Raw genomic sequence first — 22595 nt, 5'->3', positions numbered from 1 at the left:
CAGGGAGGCAGGTGTACTAGGTGTGGTGGTTGAGAGGTGGGGTAGGAGGTGACTAGATGAAAGGCTGGCCAGGTCTGTTTCTGAACCTCTGTATGTCCTCTTGGTGCAAAGGTACGGCTCCTGAATGCCCCCTGTTTCTATGGGGTCCCAGCAATGCTGCAGTGGGGCTGGTGATGGGAGGCAAGGAGCAGGGCCAGGGAGAGAAACCTGGGAGTGGGGAGAAGAAACCAAGAAGAGGGAGGGAACAAACTGTTCCCAGGCTCTCAAAGACCCTGGGTCAAAGTTCTGCCTGAGGACCAAAAGGTACAGGGCCTTTACCTAGGCAGAATTTTGCAGTGAAATGATCATTTTACATTCACCTTAAAAGGGAGAGGAGAACTGACTCTTACTGCATACTTTCTGTGTGACAGTTTCTTTATGCATTACACATCATTTAACGTTCCACCAAAATCTGAAGTTGAATTTCAGGAGTGCCGACTGCATGCCAGGAACCCTATTAGCATGCTACAGGTTGGGCTCATTTATGGTCCTCAGGGTCACTGCAAGGTGGATCCTGGATTAGAATCCAAATGCAGTCACCCCCAAGCCCATGCTGCTTCAGCCATAATAGATCTTGTCTAATCCATGCCCCAGGGAGAAGTAACTTGACAGGAACAGCAAAGAGACACCTGGCCTGGCTGCTACTCCTAGTGTAAAACTGATGTAGTGGGATCGTGACCATCATGACATATTTAGGGGTGCAGGGATTCAAGCAAAAAGACACCTAAACACAAGAGTGTATTTTATATTTGGGAAGAAATTATTTTTTTCCCTAAACTGGAAGAATACCTGCTTCCTCCTGTCCCAAAGAGTGAACACTTTTTCTCTTTTCTACTTATTTTAACCAGAGCTTTTAAAGGTCTCTTCCAACAACCCCTCTTACTCCCCATTCCCATTTCTTCTTCCCTTATTAAAAACATCATCCCCCTGTCCTTGATTTTATGTGTCTCTCAAGTTCCATGACACCTACGTGTTTTCATCTTTTGCTCTGAGACCCAGGGCCTTGTGCCCTGGACCCTTTATTCGAGGTGACTTCTCTAAGCCTGAGGGTAACCCTATAAGGTGGCATAGCCCTGTTTGATAAAACCAGGGCTCAATGGCAAGTGAATGAAACCAGTTGGAGGACATCCATTTAGTCTTGTGTGGGCACATACAGACCATGTGGAGCACTGAGATGACACAAATGTCACCTTCCTGTCCCACTCTGGGTCCCCTTGAAAAGGAGTAATCACCCCGCAAGGTGAGAAGGTCAGCCTCGCCCCTCCCTCTGCTCTCCTCCACTTTTTGTATCTCTCAGACTCCAAGTCACATTGTTTCTTGCACTGCCCACACCCTCATTGGCCAATCACCGTGCATCCCCATTGGTTGTGGGGGCCAGTAACACACCGTGATTGGTCCCTGCCTCTGTGCGAGGTGCTAGGTCTTTCTTTATCTCCGTCAGAAGCCAAGATCCCCACTCTGGCTGGTGGGGGTCGAGGCTCGTTACTACTGTCATCACGATCACCGCTGTCACTACTGTCAGGGCTTCAGTTGGCCGTCAGTGTGTCCAGGGAGTGGGGACGTCCATCGTGTGCACCGGTGCCCATCCCTCTGACTGTGAGTACTGACTAAACGGCCCTTGGCCATGTAGGTAGGTGTTGATGTGCATGCGAATTGATTCAAGACGGTGCAACCAAACCAGACTTTAATGTGAGCATTTGTATGTGTCATCGTGACGGCCTACATATTTCTGAGAATAAGTTTGGGTTTTTTTACATGATCTGATAAGCACAAGGAATCAAAGCAAGCTGCCTGTGGGTTGCAAAACATCATCCAGCATATTGTATGCGTTTGCCTAGGGTTTGCTAATGAGAATGAATCACACTCGAAGGTTTTGTGGAGCATGCTTTAAAATGACTGAAAGTTTCTCTGCACCTTATTGTTATTATTTTTTTAATTTAGTCTAGGGAGTTTTACAAATGTCAGCTTTAAGCGAGTCTGAAGTCGTGTTTTAATGGGAAAATATTGGTAATGAAAGTATACTTTGCTTTATAGATGAGAATTAATAAAAATATGACAGTGTGAATGTCCACAAAATGCCTTTTTAGGAGAACGCATCAAGGAAGCAGTCTTCTAACTGCGTTAGACTAAAGGTTATGCTTAGCAAGCTGACCTGATGAACAGGCCGTAAGAAGTTTTTAAAAGGGAAAATTTGTCAGCGCTATGGCTGTTCTGAAATGCCTAGTATTATTTTTGGTCCCGGTTTCCTGCAGAATGAATGAGCTTGGTACAGAGAAAGTGCACAGTAAACATTTGTCCATGGTGCTTCAGTCCCCAGAATTCCTTAAGATGCAGCTGCCCACACGGCTGTGTGCTCCGTGCCCTGCTGCTGTCAGAATATGAGCGCTTACGCTGCTTGCCCTTGTTCCAGATTGTCATAGAATCATGACAATGACCTTAGAGAGGTGGAAATGTTTAAACTATAATCTACTTAGAGACTTTTTCACCTCCTTTATACAGATAAAGAAATTAGCAAAGTACAACATAAGAATCATTTTCAGAACCCACTAGAAGTAGGACAAGGCAAAGCCACTTGTACTTCTCGTCGTCATGTGACTTTTTGCTTTCTTAGGTGGAAGAGTGCATTCTCTTTGACATATATGTATATATATACATATATATATATATATATATATATATATATATATATATATATATATATATATATATGGCAGTTCATGAATCTAAAGAATACACCTTGATGGATTTTTTTCATGTCTATGCCCCTGTGTAACCACTACCCACATCAAAGTGGGGTGCATTTCTTGCAGTAGGAAAGATCTCAAAGGGTGAGACACCGACCTGTTCAGCTTTTAACAGACTGTAAGGAATAAGGTCTCAGTATATGGCTTGCTCTCTTTGGCCTCAGCAGTCACTTAACAAGTGTCTGGTGAGTACCTGTAATGTTCTGGAAACTTCCTGGTGGAAAGCAGCAGAGCCTTTCACCTGTAAGTCAACTATGAGCAGCTTGTGTTTTTAGGAATTGAGCTTAAATAACAGATTTTGTGTAATCTGTTGTTAATTGCGTATCTGTTATTAGTGCTATTCATTGGTTTGGGACCTTTCACTTGGGAGTGGTACCCCTTTTCTTCTTGTTTCAATCTGCCTTCCTTTTTTTCCTTAATAGTGTATCTTTATTGTTTAGGGACAAAAGAAAGCATAATATTACATTGCAGCTTATAATGGCGACCTCTGGGGAAGGAAGCAACCCCCATGACAGAGCCACATCCCGGCCCCTGGCACAGCTGCAGGAGCTAGAGCCCCGAGTAGCCCGTAGACGCCTGTCCCAGGCCCGCCACCGAGCCACCCTGGCGGGGCTCTTCAGCAACCTCAGGGAAACCGTCTACTCCCGATCTGAACTCACAGCCTCAAAGGTATGGGGAGACCTGAGTGTGGGGAGGAAAAGTCTCCCCACGTGGAGGGACCGTGGAGCACACTGGGGACTGGCCTGGAGCTGCCACCCCCACCGACCTCTGAGGGCTGGGGCCTGGGTGGGTCAGCGATCACCTGTGGACAGTTCATGTGTGCTGCTTCTCTCACTCTGCTCGCTGCCGGGCTCCAGGAGGCTTGTCCATCCCTCCAGCTGGAATCAGTCCCTTCTCCCATGAGTTTCCACAGCCCTTAGCTTCTCCCGCTTTTTAGCGCTTACTGAATTTTAGCTTGTGTTAAGAGTGGTTGTTTCCATGCTTGTGTTCCCTGTTAGAAGGTCAGCACCTTGAATGCAGGGGCTGTTTTCTTTACTGTTCGTCCCCAGGCTTGGCACACAGCTGTGCCCCTTATACATGCATGCCTGCTGAATATATGTCAGTGGTCAGCATCATAAACAATATTAATAGCATTTCTCGTTTTTGAATAATCTTACAGTTGTCAGTTTGACTTTAGTAATATTACATATGGAGAGGAAGGGAGAGAGGGAGGGAGGGAGGGAGGGAGGGAGGGAGGAAGGAAGGAAGGAAGGAAGGAAGGAAGGAAGGAAGGAAGGAAGGAAAGAAGGGAGGGAGGAAACGATTGGGATTCTAGTCTTGCAGAATAAGAAATTCAGAGTTCAAGTTGACAGAGCATTTAAGTTTTTTAAATCAACTGGAGTGTATGCATTTAGCAAATGAAAAATGTTGTTAGAATAGCACATTTAATATTAACCAGCCAGTTGCACCTTGTGACAACTGAGCAGAAGTTAGTTTGGGACCTTGTGCCAGCCTGAGGCTGATATTCATTCAGACCGCCTCTCAGTGACCATTTATTCCACCTTCAAGTAGGGTATGTAGCTGTTTGATGTTTTTGCAGCCCTAATAGTTTGCTGCACGCAGCTTAATTGTTTCCGAGCACTTGGGTATTTTGGTGAGAACCATTTCCAGGATGGAACCATTTCCATCACACCTTCTGCGCATCAGAACAAACCGCCTACCTCCTTTATCAACAACGTCAAGGATTGTGACTCTGCAGCTGAAGGAATGTGGCCTCAGACCGGGGAAGGGGTTCCTGTGCCCATAAAACCAGTCTCTGCAGCAGGAGGCCACTTTTTCAGCATCGCCTGTCTCTGTCCTCAGTGGCAGGTTTTGAATAAAGCGAAGAACCATATTCAGGAACTGGAACAAACTTTGGATAATCTGCTGAAGGTGAAAGGTAATAGGTCCTACGTGCCACCCCCACCTCCCTCCCAGGGAAAGGCTGGTTGGTATTCTATTGAAAACAGAAAGATTGGGTTAAGCCAAGTGAATGAATAGTTACTGAGAGCCTCCTGTGTGCCAGGCACGGTGTTTGGGCCAGGGGTGTGATGAGATTCACAGCCTGTCGTCAGTCCCTGCAGGCTGGCAGGACAGACAGAAGTCATCAGGCTGTGTGAGCATGATGAGATCCAATCGGGTGCTGTTGAAGGATGCCTGATCTCATCTTGACGGGCCAGAGAAGAAGTAGATCAGTGTTTGTCAGAACCCGACTCCCCTGCTGCACTCACTTTGGGAGAGTTGGCTGCTGGTGGAATATAATTTAATGAACTGACGGAAGCTGAACTCTGAAAGGGATACTTTCAATGTTTTGATTGAAATGGGCCAGTCCAAGAAGCCAACCCCCCCAACCTAGAGTTCTTCCTCACATCTAGAAAGAGGGGTGCAACTGGGCTCTCAACTCCCTAACACTAAACTGGGGTGGGCTTAGAGCCGGGGAGACTCTCGACAAAGACCCGACTTTCCCCTTTGTGACGCTTGCTTTCAACTCCCAACAGAATCCTTTAACCTAGAGGATGGGCATGCAAACAGCTTAGAGGAGGTCAGGGAAGAATATGCCAGCATACACTCCAGAAAGCCCAGGTAAGACCCCCCAGGAACCAGGAGAGTGGCATATGCTAGGCATTTCCTGTTCCGCTGTGTCACAGCAGCTCCACTGTCCCCTCCAAAATGCAGGGCAGACGAAGTGGTGCTGCCCACCCATTTAGAACTTTCTTGTGCTGGAAAGGATTCTTTTCTATTTTAATCCAATAACATGCACTGGATTTTTGGGAGGGATTATAAAAATCCATGCTTAGTACAGAACATGTCAAAAATACAGAAAAAGCCCAAAAAAGAAAATAGAAATACAAATTGTTTCACTTCTCAAGGGAAACCGATGCTGATTTCAAAGCATATCCTTCTAGGTTTTGTTGTTGTTGTTGTTGTTGTTAAGTTTGCATATTCTTTGCCCATTTTTCCTCTTGGGTTGGTATCTTTTTCTCATTTAGCTATAGAAGCTCTTTACGTATAACGAAAAATTAGCTCTCTGTCTAGTATCTGACTTGCAAACAAGTTTCCCTTGGTCATTGATTATTTTGCTTTTGATGTTTTAGGTTTTTGTTGTGGCCACGCAAAAATGAAGTCGAATCTGTCAATCTGTTATGGTACCTGAGTTTGGGTGAATACCTAGGGTTCCTCTGCTCTGAGATTTTTTAAAAAAGAAGGAGAATCCTCCTAATTTTCTTCTGGCTCACTTGCTTTTTAACTCAACACGAAACTTTGGGGATTATTCCTATGGGTATGAAGAGATTCTGGGGACAAGTCCTGGTTTTCCAAATTGCATCGTCTTTGTTTCATTCTCTCAAATGTGTCCTTGAAGAGCAGAATTTCAAACTTTTGATGAAGTCCAACTTAATCATTTTTTTTTCTTTTATAGATTGAGCTTTTGTTGAACACCTAGTATTTCATGTGTTTGGTGCTGTTGTAAATAGTAATTTTCAAAATTTCCATTTCCAATTGTTCATTGCTAGTACATAGAAATACTATCGATTTTTGTTTATCGTATTCTGCAACCTTGCTGAACTCCCTTCTTAGCTATAGTCATGTGTTTGTAGGTGCTTTGGGAACACACACACACACACACACACACATCAATTAAGTTCACAAACTTTCCACCCTTTTTTCATGTGTGTATGTGTGTGTATATATTAAAATTGTATTAAAACTAGTGGTTACCAGAGGGTAAGGGGGGTGGGGGGTGGGAGATGAGGGTAAGGGGGATCAAATATATGGTGATGGAAGGAGAACTGACTCTGGGTGATGAACACACAATGGGATTTATAGATGATGTAATACAGAATTGTACACCTGAAATCAATGTAATTCTACTAACAATTGTCACCCCAATAAATTTAAAAAATAAATTAAAAAAAGATTGTATTAAAACTTTTTGTGTCAGTGTTCACAAGGGACATGAATCTATAGTTGTCTTGTTCCTGTTTTCTCCCCAGCCTGGTCTCACATACGGGTCGTCAGAAAGGCTATGCCAGCTGGTGCTCCATCAAGGCAGCTGGGAACAACACTGAGGAGGAAGAGGAGGAGGAAGAGGAGGAGGAGGAAGATCACGAAGAGGAGGAAGAGGAGGAAGAGGAGCAGGAGGAGGAGGAGGAGCAGGAGGAGAAGGAAAACGTGGAGCTCCTACACTCTGCAGTCACCCTGTCACCAGACCTCATGGAATTTGAACGGTGGGACTAGCCGAGACAGGTGGTTTCGTGCGTGGCTGGAGCTCCCGTGCAGAAGGGGACAGAGGCTCCAGTGGGGACATGCTGCTGCCTCAGGGTGCTCTCAGGCCAGGCCCTGAGTCATGGAAGCTCCAGAATTTCCCTACAGGACGGGCTTGGGGATGAGGCTGGCAGAAGGGCTAAAGAAGTAGTCTCCAGGCCACATTTGCAGAGCACATCCAGTGTATTTCCTTAGACTGGGTGTTTATTTGGAGTGCCTTTGGGCAGGGTGACTGATGGGGATTATGAGGCTAAAGCCCCCCCCCCACACACACACCCCACAAGTCTGTTTTTGGCAGCATTACTGGTCTTATAGAAAGATGACGAATGGCTCACCCAGACTCCCACTGCCACTCAATGCCCCTCCCCAGACTCGAGCCCCTTGGCTGTCACGTTGGCTTCTGAGTGTTGGCTCAGTAGAAGGAAGCCCACTCCCCAGCTGAGCCTGACTTTCAGGCCTCCAATTAAAGCAGGTGTCAAATCATGCCTGCACTTCACGGGCTTGGAATTTTAAGCAGTTTTCCTGTGGGGTGAGAGCTGAGCCAGCCAGGCCTCCCATCCTCTCTTCTATTGGGCAGAGAGCTTCCCAGGAGGCCCTGGGAGGAGGGGAGGGTTGGGGAAGGACCTTAAAGCACAGATCTGTCATCCATGGCCCCCAAGATAGCTTCTGCTCCACAAGGGTCAGGGGCACACAGAGACTAGTGAGGCTGAGCGCCTGGTACACACAGAGCTGTGGCCGGGCCTGTGAGGCATGGACCACCCCACACACGGCATCCTGAGGAAATGGCTTAGGGAGGGAGGTTCGGCCACTAGCTTCAGGTCTGGGAGATAGTGTCATTTCTGTTCCAGGTATCTCAACTTTTATAAGCACACAATGGACCTTCTGGTCGGGAACGGGATCGTGTCCTCTCAGGAGGTGACGCTCCCCATCGTCTCTGCGGCCATCTCCCACCTGTGGCAGAACCTGTCTGAGGAGTGGAAGGCCAGCCTCCTGCAGGCCTGGGCGCAGGAGCACAGCGGCCTCCCGGGCATCGCCGCAGGGGCCTGTCAGGACCCAGCCAGTGCCGAGGGCAGCATTAAGGACAGCGGAATCGATAGCCAAGGGGCCAGCTGCTCACTCCTCTCCACCCCAGAGGAGGTGAGCAGACCCTGTGGGTAGCACTCCAGGCTTGGAGACATCAGGGACTGCTCGGGGTCATTTAGCAAGTTTGAGATGCTGTTTGGATTCTGGCCCACACAGTCGGTGTCTGATTTTCTTGACATAATCACGACCAGAGAAGAGCATTTCATTTTCTCCTATTAGTTTCCGGGCCTTTCCATGGGGATTATAGAAGAGAAGGCTTATGTAGAAGGTTGTATCAGTTAGGATTCTTTTGGCTACAAGTTACTGGCTCATTAAGCCCTGAAGAAATGTACTACTCACACTGGGAGGTCCGAGGCAGGACAGGCTTCTGGTTAGTGTCTTGCGGATGTCACCACGGACTCGGTTCTTTCCTTCTCTCTGCTCATCTTAAGGCTGGTTTCTTACCTTTTCTCTGCTCCCCACTTTTCCTGCCCCATGTGACTGTAGAATGGCAGCTGGTAGCAATCGAGTTGTCATTCCTCCTTCTCCACATCAGGTAAGAGAGAGAAAGATTTCCTGTGGCTCTTTCTTAAGGGCCAAGGAAGAACTTTTCCAGAAATTTCCGCCAAACCCTCTCTCATTGGCCAGATTGCCAGATTACTGAGCCAATCAATGACTGGCATAATCGAGATAGAATTACATTTGGACCAATCAGGCCCAATCCCTGAGAGGCGGTCAGTTCCCACCCCCATGAGCATTGCTACCACTTGGTGAAGTTGGCTTGGGCCAACCCAGGGCTGGGTGACAAAGTGAGCAGAACAGAGAGCAGTTATGCCCAAGGTAGGGACAGAGCCACAGTTACTCCTGCTGTGGCTTCTAAATTAGTTGCAGTGAAACGTCTGTCGCTCCTGGTCCATCTGGAGAGCTTCTATCGTGGAACAGCCCCTGGACTCGGGGTCAGGTGTGCCCAGGAGGTATGCCCTCTCAGTTCTGAGAACAGAGGCCCCATACATGTGCTGGGCGCTCCAGAAGGGCCACAGAGCCTGGCTGTGCCCCTCCCAGGCTGGCTTGCATGAGGGTTGCTCAGTGAGGACAGTGTGTGGCCTGCGAATTTGGTGGGCAGATTGGTTGAGGGCAGGAATTTAGGTCCTGGGTCCCTGTCTCAGGCCTTCCAGGGAGGAACACGCAGACGATGGGCTTCTGGGCTGATGGACATGGGAGCTCAGACCTTTCAGTGACCCCTTTCCAGATCCTGTTTGAGATGACCAAAGGGATATCAAAAAGGACACCAGAAAATGTCCAGGAAACCAGGAGGGGGCCATCCACACAGCCAGAGTCTTAAGGGATCAGCGGAGAGGAAGCAAATTGTAAGATGACAGGAAAGGCAGACACAACTCAGGCCCAGAGAACTTCCTCTCCTCTTCCCAGGGGGACGGCCTGTGTGAACAGGGTGCCAAATAAAGCACAGCATACCCACTTAAATTTCTAATGTAAGAATGTCCCCATGCAATATTGTATCTAAAATTCAAATTTAACTAAGCGTCCCGTATTTTTATTTGCTAAAGCTGACCATCCTAAGTGTATGTCATATACCTGTGGAATATTTAATATTCTTCAATAAATTAAGGGAAAATGGAGCCCAAACCTGTCTAAATTGCAAGGTTGCACCATTGGGCATACGTGATATAATATGCCTAGGGAAAGGATGGAGGAAAATAGATCGATATGTCAATAATGGACCCCTCCAGGTAGGATTGTTTCTCAGTGATTTGTATTTTCTTTTTCTGTTTCTATTTTCCAAAATTTCCATGATGAACATGTATTTCTTTTATGAAGCAGATAATAATAATAGCGAACACGTTTGAACCATTATTATGGGCCCGGTGCTTCACATATATCATCTTATTTAATCCTTGCAACAACTCTATAAATAGGCACTGTTGTGATTCTGGTTTATAGAGGAGAATTCAAGAGATTAAGTCACTTGTCGGAGGTCACACAGTTTAGTGAGTGACAGGACTGGATATCAACCCTCCTGCAGCCTAACTTCAGAGCCCACTTGACCTCTATATTCAGCTGCCCTGGCACGAAACTGCTAGATTGCCAATCCTGGGTTCCAATCATCACTCCACTTCGGGAGGTGTAGATGAGCCCTTTTCCACTGGAAACTGAGGCTCGGCTCTGGCTGTTGCGCCTCACGCCTGAGCTCTGCCTTCTTTAGAAAGAGGATCCCACAGACCTCAGTGCTTCCTTATCCTCTCTGCCATCTCTGGGGTTGGCAGTTTGTTTGGGGGCGGCAAGAGATTAATATTCACCCCCTGGGAAGGTTACCGAGCAGAGACCCTGGGATCTGGTCCAGCTTTAACAGGCACACCCTCAGGGATAAGGGGTAAAGAGAGAGATTCTTCCTGCTCATCTCTCCCCCCGCAGCACAGAGCAAGCGTCAACTGGCAGAGTTATTTCTGACACAATGAAGCTCTGTGCCTTCTTTCAGCTCCTTTTCGAAGATGCCTTTGATGTGGCAAGTTTCCTGGACAAAAGTGAGGCTCCAAGTACATCTAGCCCCAGGTGAGGAAGGGGTGTGAGACGGTGTGTGCAGGCATGTGCGTGTGCATATGTGTGTATGTGTGAGTGCGTGTGTGCGTATCAGTGTGTGTACCCCTGCTGGGATGTTTAGGAGCCTCTGCCCTGCAGCCCCGCAGAGGGGTGTGTGATTCAGTGGAAGTTCTCAGAGGGCCACTTTTTCCTGTGATTCGAAGTGGGCTGGTCCTAGGATTGTGCCATTGGCCTGGGGATGATATTGTCTGGGGCTTCTTCAGAGTAGAAAATTCTTCTATCCCCGCCCAAGGCTGAGACCCAACAGGTTATCAACTTCAGGTTTCATGTTGCACTGTTCTCCCAGGGAGAGGTCGCTTCAGGCAGGTTCCAGCAGTCATTCTGGCCTGAGAGGTGGGCAGGGGCCTCCAGAGCGGGGAGAATCGGGGCCAACATGGAAATGGGCCCTGTGCCCTGAGCTTGAGAGAATCTCTGAGCCATGCAAGCTGGGGGGCGGGGGGAAGGAGGGGAGCTGCTTTTCACAGGGCTGGTGGCAATGGATGTGAGAGGAGGGCGAGAGGGGATGGCTGACCCCTGGAATGAGAAGACACAAAACCAGATCTGGGGAGATTTGAAAACAAGGAGCAGCTTCACTGAATCTGTATGGCTGGGATGTTTTCTCAGAGAGAGCTCGTTCAGGACTGAAATTCCCTTGCTACTGTGGAAAGCAGTGGTCTTACAGCCTAAAGGCACAGGCTGTTCAGATACCTGTCCCTGGTACCCTGGCCACCTGCTGGCAAAGGAGGCGTCAGTGAAAGTCCTCCTGCTCCACCCCAGCCTAGATACACTTGTCCCAAATGTCCACCACGATTTTAGGTGACGACTCGGGCTCTTCTCAGCTGTGTGTGGAGCGTGATTCTTCCTGAAACTGGCTGGAGGCAGATACTCTGTGAAAACAACTTTACTGAGAAGTTGCCAAAGTGTACTTGCCAAGCAGTATTTGGAACTGCTTACCCTGCTGGTGGAACAAAAAAAAAAACAACCAATTAAAAAATTCTTTTTTGTACTTTCCTGAGAAAAGGCAGGGGCTGCTTGCTGCCAGAGGGTTCTTAAGCTGCCTGGGGGACCTCATTCTAGGGGACATGAGGTCAAAACGCCAGCTGTCCCCGTGTGACTCATAGCTTCTTTGCTCTATGGCCCTGGTTGTTGGGCTTCTCTCCTTGTCCCAGGAAGGCACTGGAAAAGGAGTCTGTGAAACGGGCCTTCTCTCTGCGTCAGGGCTCGTGATCCATGTTAGACCTACTGGATGGAGGCGTCTCAAGGGACAGAACTCAAGTGCTCGATGTGCCCACAGATGGGACCAGAACCGTGGGGCATTGCTGTAGAGTAGAGCTTCACACTGAAGGAGAAAGGAAATCTCACTTGCTTGTTCCAGAGGCCACAGCTCAATAACTGAATTACCCTGCTTCCCCAAAAATAAGACCTAACCGGACCATCAGCTCTAATGTGTCTTTTGGAGCAAAAATTAATATAAGACCTGGTATTATATTTATATTTATATTATATTATATTATATTATATTATATTATATTATATTATATTATATTATATTATATTAATTATATTATAGACCCGGTCTTACATTATAGTACAATAAGACCGGGTCTTATATTAATTTTTGCTCCAAAAGACACATTAGGGCTTATGGTCCGGCTAAGTCTTATTTTCGGGGAAACACAGTAGGACACAAGATCCAATCAGTCTCTGTGTAGTCTCACTTCCACAGCAGATTCCAGCCGTGACATTGGAGCTGAGGCAACGCAGACCTTCCAAGAAGGGCTCCCAGCTGTCCAAGAATCCAGCTGGGTGTTTAAAAGGCCTTGGTTCACACTGTAATCCAAAAACTTTAGGGAGTCCAAACAGAGGTAAAAGATGAGGCTTCTAAACATTTGCTGTTTCTTCTTTTTTGCTATTGTCAGTCCCATGTTTGTCAGCTGCAACCCAGAGAAACCAGAGGAGAAGTTTCAGCTCTATATGCAAATCATCGACTTCTTTAAAGGCCTTTGCTGTGTTAACACCGAGGTGAAAGAGGTAGGACAAAGCAGAGCACAAGGGGACCTCCACTTGCCTCCCTTATGATCCAGAAAGGGCTCTTGAGGGGAGCCCCAGCTGGACCTCACCTGGGTCACGCCACAAGGGGCCACTGGCAGGGGCCGTTCTTGCATTCTCTCTGGCATGCTCTATGGATGGTCGACGTCAGCCTAATGCAGCCTGTGCAATGGAAGACATCAGGGAAACTGAGGAAAGAGACAGAGGGATGCCCTCAGGACAGATCTTGAAATAGCACCAGGTCCCCCGGCCAGCTGTGTTCAGGCATTCTGAAATATCGTGTCACTCCTTGACACCTTTCCAAGAGGCTGAGTTGTTTCCTCATCTTCTGAGACCGTGGGGTAATATTTGCTGTCAGCACTGGAGGGATATGAATTTCTGCTTCCAAAAAGCTGATTGTGCAGCTTTCAATGACATAAGTCATGGGGGTCTTGGTTAGGAGATTCATTTCGGAAGCTTCCATGGAAAGAGGAGGGTTTGCCTGAGTCCCCAAGGGGCCAGGCTCTTTCACATTCATAGCCATAGTAGAGATTTTCTCTACTAATTTACCAACAATACAACTGTTTATTTTAAAAGGTCAGTGGTAATCATGAAAATGTTGTCTAAAAATAATTAGGACAGCTTTTCAATAGGCTGAGGAATAATTTGGCCCCTTTCCCATTAATCCTTCATGGGCTTTGAGAATGGATTAACAAGACCTGCTTCCTCTCCCCACACAGAGCAGAAAAGAAAAGGCAAGTAGGGATGGGAGTATCCCATATAAAGCAGAGGAGCTCAAACTTGAATCACCTTGGGAGCTTATTGGAAATGCAGGTTCCTGTTGGCCCAGCACCCGAGCTCCTCATTCAGCGTTTTGAGATGGGGCCCTAGGAATCTGTATTTTGAACCAACTGCCCAAGAGGTTCTGATGCAGGAGGCCTCCAGCTTTGATAGCTGCTGGTGTAAAGAGGGAAATTTCCATCTTTCCCGCACCCACCTCTCCCTGTCAGCGTTGTCAGCGTTGTGGGAGGCAGCTGGGTGAAACTTAGCACCTGTATTGGTTTCCTAGGATGCTGTGACAAATTACCACAAACTCGGTGGCTTAAGACAAAGAAAATGTATTCTCTCCTAGTTCTGGAGGCCAGAGGCCAAACTAAGGTGCTGGCGGCCAGGCCGTCCCTGAAGCTCTAGGGAAGAATCCCTCCTTGCTTTTGCCTGGCTTCTGGCGGCTCCCGCAACCCTCAGCTTTCCTTGACTTGTAGCTACATCACTCCAGTGGCAGCCACTGTCCTCACAACAGGCTTCTTCTCCTTTGTGTCTCTCTGTCCCTCTCGTCTTCTTATAAGGACACCAGTCATTTGGATTCAGGGCCCACCCTAAATCCAGGATGAGTTCACCTTGACATCCGTACCTGGTTATATCTGCAAAGACCCTATTTCCAAATCAGGTTCCAGGTGGACATGAATTTGGGGGGACTCTATTCAACACACTTCAGCACCCGATTCCAGCAGACACCCCTCACAGCTTGTTGTTTGTGCAGATCTGCAGCTGAAACATGCCTCTGACACCCTTTTCAGGGGCTTAAGGAACTAGAACATTCTATACAACATTCAAGCACTTTGTGTGACAGAAACTTGAGCATGTGGTTCTTTCCAGGATGCTTGGCTTCCTGGTACCCTCTACACTCTGCTGTTGTCTTCACCCAGAACAAAGGGCCTGGGTGATTTTCCTTTGACTATCCCACCCCCACTGTCCGATACACTGGCTCTCTGGGTGCCCCACCCCCATCAGAAGAGCATGGAGAATGAGGACCATTTCTCAGCGCTGGAAAGTCTTCATCTATAGACTCATCCCCCAATCTGGCCATCACCCTTGGGACCAGGTCCCACATTCATGAGATGGTTGACTGGGGGTGCTTCCCAAGGCCCAAGGGGATCAACCCCAGAGCAGCAGGGCCAACAAACTACAGGGGTCATTTCTTGCTGGGGTGGGGAGAGACAGGAAGAACTGAAACCCCAGGACATACTTTTAGGAGAAGAGGTCACGGGAGTTGGAGAGGTTGGGGTCACTCTAAAAGGAATGAGAAACCCTTGCTAAACAAACATAATGCTGCTTCTTTGAAAAATCATCTCCTAATGGCTACCTCCTATACATGGTTTAAAATTCAAAAGTTACCAAGAGATATACAAAGAAAACTTAGTCTCTCTTCTACCAATGTCCCGTGGCTACTACTAATGTTCCCTTCCCCAAAGGCAACTACCATTACCAGTTTCTTGTACAGCCATTGAAGGGTATTCTCCAGACACTCATATATTCTTTCAAACATAAATGGTAGCCTACTATGCACACGCTTTGTACCTTGCCCTTTTAAAGTTGTATATCCCACAGATAGAGAGCGATTACATTCCTTTCTCTGAAACAGCTGTGTGATATTCCATTGGTGGGTGCTTTATGGTGCAGTTCACCATCCTCTAGTGATGGGCATTTGGATAAAGTTTTAAGATTTCCCATCTTTCTTATGGGATCCTGGAGGTTCCCAGGATAGGGAAGAAGCCAGTTCTGCTGTATCCAGGAAAAGCCTTCCTGGAGGTCACAGAATGAAATGGAAGCTTCCCACCATTGACCCTACTTCCTGGCCAGAAGCTGGAGATGGAGATGCCGCTGAAGAGATGTGGGGTAGAGACTGAGGGAGTGGGGCCTCCTCTTCCGTCTGGGGCCAGGAATCCTTAAAGAAAAATGTAATCCTCTTCCACCCTGTGTTTTGCAGGAAGAGGACCTTCCCATGGACGATGAGATAATAATGCTGAGGTGCACAGAGACCTTTGACGATGAAGACTTGTAATGCAGATGGGCTGAGAGGGAAGGGCATGACAGAGGTGGACAGTTTCCAGCTTTGAATGCGGCAGCCAAGGTTGTACCTGCCTCCGCCTCTGGGACATTTTGGATGGACTATCCCAGAAGCATTGTGATGGTGTTAGTTTCTGATTATTATAAAGTATTAAGAGTAGCATGGCTCCATGTTGGTCTTTCCTGGTTGTTTGCTGTAAGGGGCTGGCCAGCGGCAGGGCACACACCTGCTCTCACTGTGGTCCTTCTATTCAGTGAGTACTGGGTGCAGTTGAAGCCTAGGCTATGAGCCTTTCAAGAAGAGGACAGGCAGGACCTGTCCCTGGAGGTTCCATGACACTGGTACTTTCAGCACACTCTGGGTTCAGGGTGTTGTTCTCGTGGATTCTAGAGAGTTCTGGAGCCCACGCACTCATCCTGCATGTTCTGGGAACCCAGGAACACTGCTGATCTCAATGCTGTGTTACACGATATCAGGGTAGAACCAGCTATACCTGCTTCTTCTGGTAATAAAGACTCCTGAATGGAGTCCAAGCCAGGTCCCACAGTGTTCTGAGCACTTTCTGGCGAGGCTCCTGGACAAAGAGTGTATAATGGTCCTGGGCATGTACACTGGATGCGATATTTGGTCAAACATTATTCTAGAGGTTCCTATGAAGGTATGTTTTAGATGAGGTTAACAATTAAATCAGTAGACTTTGGGTAAAGCAGATTACTCTACATAATGTGGGTGGGCCTCACCCAATCAGGTGAAGGAGTGAATAGACCAAAGGACTGACGTTCTCTCAGGAGAGAATTCCGGCAATGATTGCACTTTGAGCTCAGTCTTGAGCTACAGCTTTTCCCAACCTGCTAGGGTATATCCTGCAGATTTTGGACTTGCCAGCCCCCACAATCACAGGAGCCCATTCCTTATAGAAATGCTCCCTCTGTGTGTGTGTGTGCGTATGTATATATATTACATATAATACATATGTATGTAAATGCGTATATATATATATTACATATAATATATATTATATATATATACTATACTGTATACTGTATATATTATATAATATACACAGTATATATATTATATATATACTGTATATGTATATATACTGTATATGCATATACATGTCTGTGTGTACATGTGTAGATATGTGTATATATGTGTGTGTGTGTACACACACACACATACACACAGCCTATTGGCTCTGTTTTTCCTGGAGAATCCTGCCTAATCCACTAAGTGTGCAGACAGAATGGGTTCACCTGGCTCTTTACAGTTCACACGTCATGACAGCAGCGGCTCCCCTCCACTGCAGGCACCCGCAAATGCTTTGGCTGTTTCATCTCCCCAGGAAAACCTGACAAGCAGTTGAGTCTTAGGCGCCAAACCCAGTCCTGGCTACTCCACAGCCCAGCTCTCACCGCTCACAGCCGTCCTGTGATGCAGGAGCTGACACCCGAGGACTCGCACTGGGCGTATTGCAGGGGTTACAGCTTTGCCAGCACTTTACTGTTTACAAATGGCAGCGATACAAAGGGGAAGGGCCTGGAGGGGCTGACCAGGCCGCCTGCCTCTTTGGGGAGGAAGAGACCTGTTCTTTCTACCAACAGCCCCCTCTCTGTCCCGTGCGCCACCCCAGGCCTGTTTCTCCCAAGGTATCAAAATAGTGCTGAAAGCATGTGGACTAATTGAGTTTCTGTGTGGACATCGAGTTACACTGGTTTACACTAGAGACAGGAGCCCAATGGAAAATGCAGCTTGAGGCCAGGCCTTGGTGACTAAGTGACCAGGTCAAAACACGCTTGTCATGGTCTTCACCTAATGCTTATTTGGCTGCAGGGGGGTGCGAAGTGCCAGAGGTTCTCTGGAGGGCAGGGTACCCACCCCTACATGAAATAGAGAGATTAGCACATTCTGGGGGTGGGGGTGTGTGGAGAGGGCTCGGGGACGTGCGCAAGGAGAGAGCTCTTCACATCCTGGTCTCTGTGGCACACTTTGGGCTCTTTCCTGAGGAAATCTGGGACATGAGTGTGAGCTGGCTCACTCCCATGTCTCCTTTCCCACCATGTTCCAGTCTGGGCCAGAAGGGGAGGTAGCGGGTACAGGAGGAAGTGCAGAACTTGGTGCCAATCCCAAAGGGGAAGTTGTAGATTTCTGAGACCTTCGTGGTGTCCTCAGACTCCTGGATTTGATTCCATGACAGGAGGCCCCTCTCCTCCAGACTTCCTGATGGGAGACAGTGAGCAGTAAAGACTGGACCCCCGACGGAGAGGGGCGGAGGGGGCTGGAGGGAGCCTCTGGCGCCCCCTGCAGGCACTCGTGAGGTCTCCTCTCAGGGCCCTCCACCTGCCAACAGAACCTTCTCTTCCTCCTCCGAGCCCATCTCAAGAATCACAGCTCAGCTCAGCTCATCAGGCATTCCCTGAGCTCCCACTGTGGGGCTGACATGCTGCAGAGCTCCGGGTAGGACCTTATATGAACCACCATCCTTTCCTCGTCTTCGGGGGGCGGGCCTTCCCACATCTTAATGTTTCTGGAATGCAGACGCATTTTACTCTTGGTAGAGAGAAGAAATGTAGAAAACAGAATACCACGAAGCAGGTGCCATCATAGAGGTCCTTTCAAGTGGCTGTGGGAGGGTCAACAGGGAGCACCGAAAGCCATCAGGGATGACAGCCCTGCACTCTCCACCTTCAACGTCCTCAGCACTTTGAGATTCGGTTTGCGCACCACTGCACTTACTACCCTGCATTGTAATTGCTTTCTTGTCTCTCTCCCCTACTAGCCTGTGGGTTTCAGAAGGCAGGGGGCATATCTTTCTGCTCTTTGTATTCTCAGTACAAGCACCTGGAACACAGCAAGTGCTCAATGAGATTTTACTGAAAATATGAATGAATGAATGAATGAATGAATGAATGAATGAATACATGTGTTCTTTCTGCCACCCACTAAACTTAAAGCTCTAAAAGAGCTGGGCCTGTGTCTTTTTCTTTTTGCTTCTTGTATATTTCTCCCCTAAAGCCCTGTTATGAGCTGAATTGTGTGCCCCCCAAAAAACATGCTGAAGCCCTAACCCCCTGTACCTCAGAATGTGACTGTATTTGGAGACAGGACCTTTAAAGAGGTGACTGAGTTAAAGCTGAGGGCTTTAGGATGGGTCCTAATCTAATCGGGCTGTGTCCTTATAAGAAGAGGAGTCCAGGACATGGGGAGACACCAGGAATGCACACACAGAGAGAAGGGCAGGTGAGGACACAGCAAAAAGGTGGCCAGCTACAAGCTTAGGAGAGAGGTCTCAGGAGAAACCAACCCTGCCGACACCTTTGCCTTGGACTGCCAGCTTTCAGACCGTGAGAAAATACATTTCAGTTATTTAAGCCCCCCAGTCGGTGGTATTTGGCAATGGCAGCCCTAGGAAGCCCTTACAGGCCCATCCAGCCCACCCAGGGCCTGCTCAGGGTACACTGTGGCCCATCTGACATGGTCATCGGGGCTGCAGAAGCAATGTGGGAGTCCCACACGTTAACCACCTGTCTACACCGCTGGCTTACGGAGAGAAGGAGAGCCTTACCAGGGATGGTGTTGTCCAGTAGAAAGCCCAGAAATCCCCCGACAAACATGCCCGTGGTCAGTAGCACCTGGAGGACTTGGTCCAGCTGGAGAATCCCTAGAGTGGAGGCAAAAGTGACAGGAATTCCCAGGGACCAAGGGCCCCGCTGGCTCTGCCTCGAGTGGTCATAGTCTAGAGGGTGGGGACTCACCTGTCTGGAGCTTGTCGGGGTTCTTGTTCACCCAGTTGGGAATGGCGAGCCCACAGTACATGGAGAAGCCAAAGACAAAGATGTTTCTGGACGAGTTCATGTCCACGTACTGTGAGAGAGAGGTCCTCGTGGCAGCCCGGAGCCTGCAGCACCTTCGCTGCACACCGATCTAACACCCCTCCAAGTGCTCCTGCGCTCCCACCCCACCAGAGGCTTGGGGGCGGGGGGAGGCTGGACTCAGAGCAACACACACTCTCCATGAGCAAGCCAGGCCCTGATTCCCACTTGAACGTGGGAGGTGAGTGGTTTGGATAATCCAATTCGAACTGATGCAATTTCTGTTTTTCAGACATTCTGGCTATATCTTTCTTCCATTGGGGAGCCAGTGTGGTTTCTGGGACCACGGATCACCCGCCCTATTCCATTCATCTCAGTCCCTGTGGGCTCCCTGCCAGCGATGCAATGCTTTGCTTCCCCAAGGGCTCCGGGCTCACCTGCAGATTGGAAATCCCCACGGCAGAGATGACCCCAAACATCACCAGGTACATGCCCCCGATCACAGGGGTGGGAATCGTGGCAAACACAGCCCCTATCTTCCCAAAAACGCCCATCAGGAGCAGCACGCAGCCCGCAGCGACAATCACCATCCTGCTCCCCACCTGCAGGACTCAGGGAGACGGGGATGAGGAGCTCAGGGCCAGCCAGGCCACGTGCCCCGGAGCCCTCTGCCCTACTCCGGGGCACCTCGAACAATGCTCCCAGGGGCTCGCAGGAGCAGCACCGCCTAAGCTCAGAATGACCCCCCTCTGCTCCTACATGGGATTTGGGAACTGACGAGGGTGTGACCAAGTGGCAGTTGAATATTCAGGTTTGGAGCTCTGACACAGGGCTGGGCCAGAGGTAACGAATCTCCCACCCAAACCTCGGAAAGTAAGGAATTTCTTCAGTGCTCACAAGCCTTGGTCTGCTGGTACCAGGACAGACTTTCTGCCAATTGAACTGCCACAACCAAGAAGGGCAAGCGTGGTAAAAAGCATGGTGGCCCTTCAAAGAAGTCACATTCTAATCCCCAAACCTGTGGCTATGATACCAGGCATGGCAAAAGGGACTTTGCAGGTGTTACGGGGTTGAGGATTTTGAGATGGAGAGAGCACCCTGAATTATCCAGGTGAGCCCAACCGAATTACGTGAGTTCTAATAAGCAGAGCACGTCTCCTGGCTGTGGTCAGAGGGAGACATGGCTATGGAAGCAGGGTCAGAGAGACACAACGTTGCTGGCTTTGAAGATGGAGGACGGGGACCATAGCCAAGGAATGTGGGCAGCCTGGGTGACGGAAAAAGCAAGGGCATGGATTCTCCTGCAGAGCCTCCAGAGAGGAACACAGCCCTGCAAACGCCTGTATTTCAGCCCTGGGAGACCTGTGCCAGGCTTCTGATCTCCAGATCAGTAAAAGAATGAATTTGGGGTGTTTGAAACCACTAAGTGTGTGCTAATTTGTTACAGCAGGAATAGGACTCTAATACATTGAGTAACACATGTAGGTACCCAGCCTGCTCCCAGGAGCCACCGTCGGAAACCTTACCCTGGTGATACCCAGTGCTCCGACATTCTCGCTGTAGGAGGTGGTGCCGTTCCCTGTCCCCCAGGCCCCTGCCAGCAAGCAGCCAAGGCCCTCAATGCCAATGCCACGGTTGATGGCATGCTTCGGAGGGGGTGGGGCTCCCACCAGGCGGGCACAGGCATAGTAATCGCCTACTGACTCCACCATCGAGGAGATCACCCCGGCTATGATGCCAAAGACCCCAGCCAGGCTGATGGTGGGGAGGCCCCACTGTCCTGAAAATGCAATGCAGCGGGAATATTAATCCAGAAGATAACAGGCTACTGAACCCCCACTAATGCCTTTGCACGTCTTCGACCCCACAACTGTCCAGAGGCTCTGGCTCAGACCCCTGCCCTACCATCCATCCCTCCCTGACAGTGGGTCAGATGCCCTGACCTTGAGGTCACTGTTCACAAAAAGAGCCAGCAACAGAATGTCTCCCAGGAAGGCTTTGAAGCATTTGGAGACCGAGAGTCTTACTCAGGGAGGCCCCAGCTCCCGTCCATGGGGCCAGACCAGCCCACCCTGGAACCTGAGCCAGGAACTGTGGTGAAAGGAGACCGGAAGTGGCCTAAGGGATGGCCTTGAACTCATCTCCCCAGAAATGTACTCATTCGGTGCTGGGCTCCCCCCTTGTGTAGGATCGTCCAAATCCGGGAGGAGATCCAGAGGCCCAGCTAGGAGTGTGGGAGCCCTCAGTCCTTTCCCCACTCCCAGGCGCATAGGCTCTGAGCAATGTAGAGGCAGATGAGGGATGCAGGCCAGAGCGGACGTAGGTCTGGGAGTAGGAGGCTCTGGTCCAGCACCCTCCAAAGGGTGCGTAGGACAACCCAGGGCTCTCCTTCTCTTAGGGCTCCAATATGGACTCCCTAGGGCCTGGCCCTCGTCAGATTCCTTGGAGGAGAAGCCTGCCTCCTGCCCTATCCAACCCTCCGTTCAGTGCCCTGGGCCCCATAGGCAGTCCTGGGAAATATGAGCCCCAGGCCAGAAGGGTCCCCATCTTCTTGTTACCTGGGTAAGGGAAGCGAAACCAAGGGGCCTGGCTCAGGACGTTGCCTTTGGTGTCGGTGCGAGCCAGGTACCCATAGGCTGTGGGGGCCGAGGGGAAGGTATTGGTGACCGTGAACACAAAGCAGAGAAACCAGGAGATGCAGAGCCCGAGCAGCACCTGCCGGAGGGAGGGAGCCGCTCTTCACCACGGGCCTGCCCCCCAGCCCCTGCCAGCCCCTCCCAGGGCGGCTGCTGCGTGGAGGACAGAGTTCAGGAAGCCTCTTTGAAATGAGGAAGAGTTGGTGAACGGAATCTGGTGTGTGGTGGGTAATTAGCACATTAAAGGAACAGAGAAAATAAACTGTGGGGAGACCTTGTGTCAAATAGAGGCAGACTGTCTAGTAAAGCGGGTGTGTATTAAATAGTCTGTCTCCCTCCCCACTGTTTGCTCGTCACATGACCTTGGATCAAATTCTCTAAGTTTCAGTTTCCTCATCTGTACAATGGAATTATGATCACTGCTCTGTAAAGCTGGAAGCAGGACTTCATAAATCGGTGTCCTCATATATATGATTTTTAATCTCTGGTGACCAAACCCCTCAAAGCTGTATTTTTTACCAATGTCCCCAAGTGACTCGTATGCACTCTG

General features: G+C 49.1%; 2 protein-coding genes across 6 annotated transcripts in view; one reads left to right on the top strand and one right to left on the bottom strand.

Moving 5' to 3' along the window:
- The first annotated feature begins 2770 nt into the window (after positions 1 to 2770).
- STRA8 (stimulated by retinoic acid 8) lies at positions 2771 to 15832 on the top strand. The gene is made up of 8 exons (XM_019749906.2): positions 2771 to 3452; positions 4626 to 4701; positions 5300 to 5384; positions 6794 to 7027; positions 7913 to 8201; positions 10621 to 10694; positions 12641 to 12752; positions 15517 to 15832. Exons 1-8 carry the CDS (start codon positions 3261 to 3263, stop codon positions 15589 to 15591), a joined length of 1137 nt encoding a protein of 378 aa, XP_019605465.2. The 5' UTR covers positions 2771 to 3260; the 3' UTR covers positions 15592 to 15832.
- Positions 11607 to 22595, bottom strand: part of LOC109457695 (solute carrier family 23 member 2) — a 34145-nt gene continuing 23156 nt past the window's right edge. For 2 of the 5 annotated variants that reach the window (XM_019750790.2, XM_019750785.2), the window contains exons 7-12: positions 21968 to 22124; positions 20936 to 21189; positions 19847 to 20011; positions 19353 to 19461; positions 19163 to 19258; positions 17070 to 17817 (exon numbers count right to left, since the gene is read on the bottom strand). In XM_019750790.2, coding sequence (XP_019606349.2) covers positions 17561 to 17817; positions 19163 to 19258; positions 19353 to 19461; positions 19847 to 20011; positions 20936 to 21189; positions 21968 to 22124 — 1038 coding nt within the window. In that variant the 3' untranslated portion in view covers positions 17070 to 17560. Of the gene's footprint in view, positions 12959 to 17069; positions 17818 to 17857; positions 18221 to 19162; positions 19259 to 19352; positions 19462 to 19846; positions 20012 to 20935; positions 21190 to 21967; positions 22125 to 22595 lie in introns of those variants that run through there. The other 3 variants (XM_074315335.1, XM_074315337.1, XM_074315338.1) reach the window with 3 other exon arrangements.

This window comes from Rhinolophus sinicus, linkage group LG11 (assembly GCF_036562045.2).
Source record: "Rhinolophus sinicus isolate RSC01 linkage group LG11, ASM3656204v1, whole genome shotgun sequence".
Classification (NCBI taxonomy): Eukaryota; Metazoa; Chordata; class Mammalia; order Chiroptera; family Rhinolophidae; genus Rhinolophus; species Rhinolophus sinicus.
The sequence above is the reverse complement of the archived record's forward strand: the minus strand, read 5'-3'. Positions and strand labels throughout refer to the sequence as shown.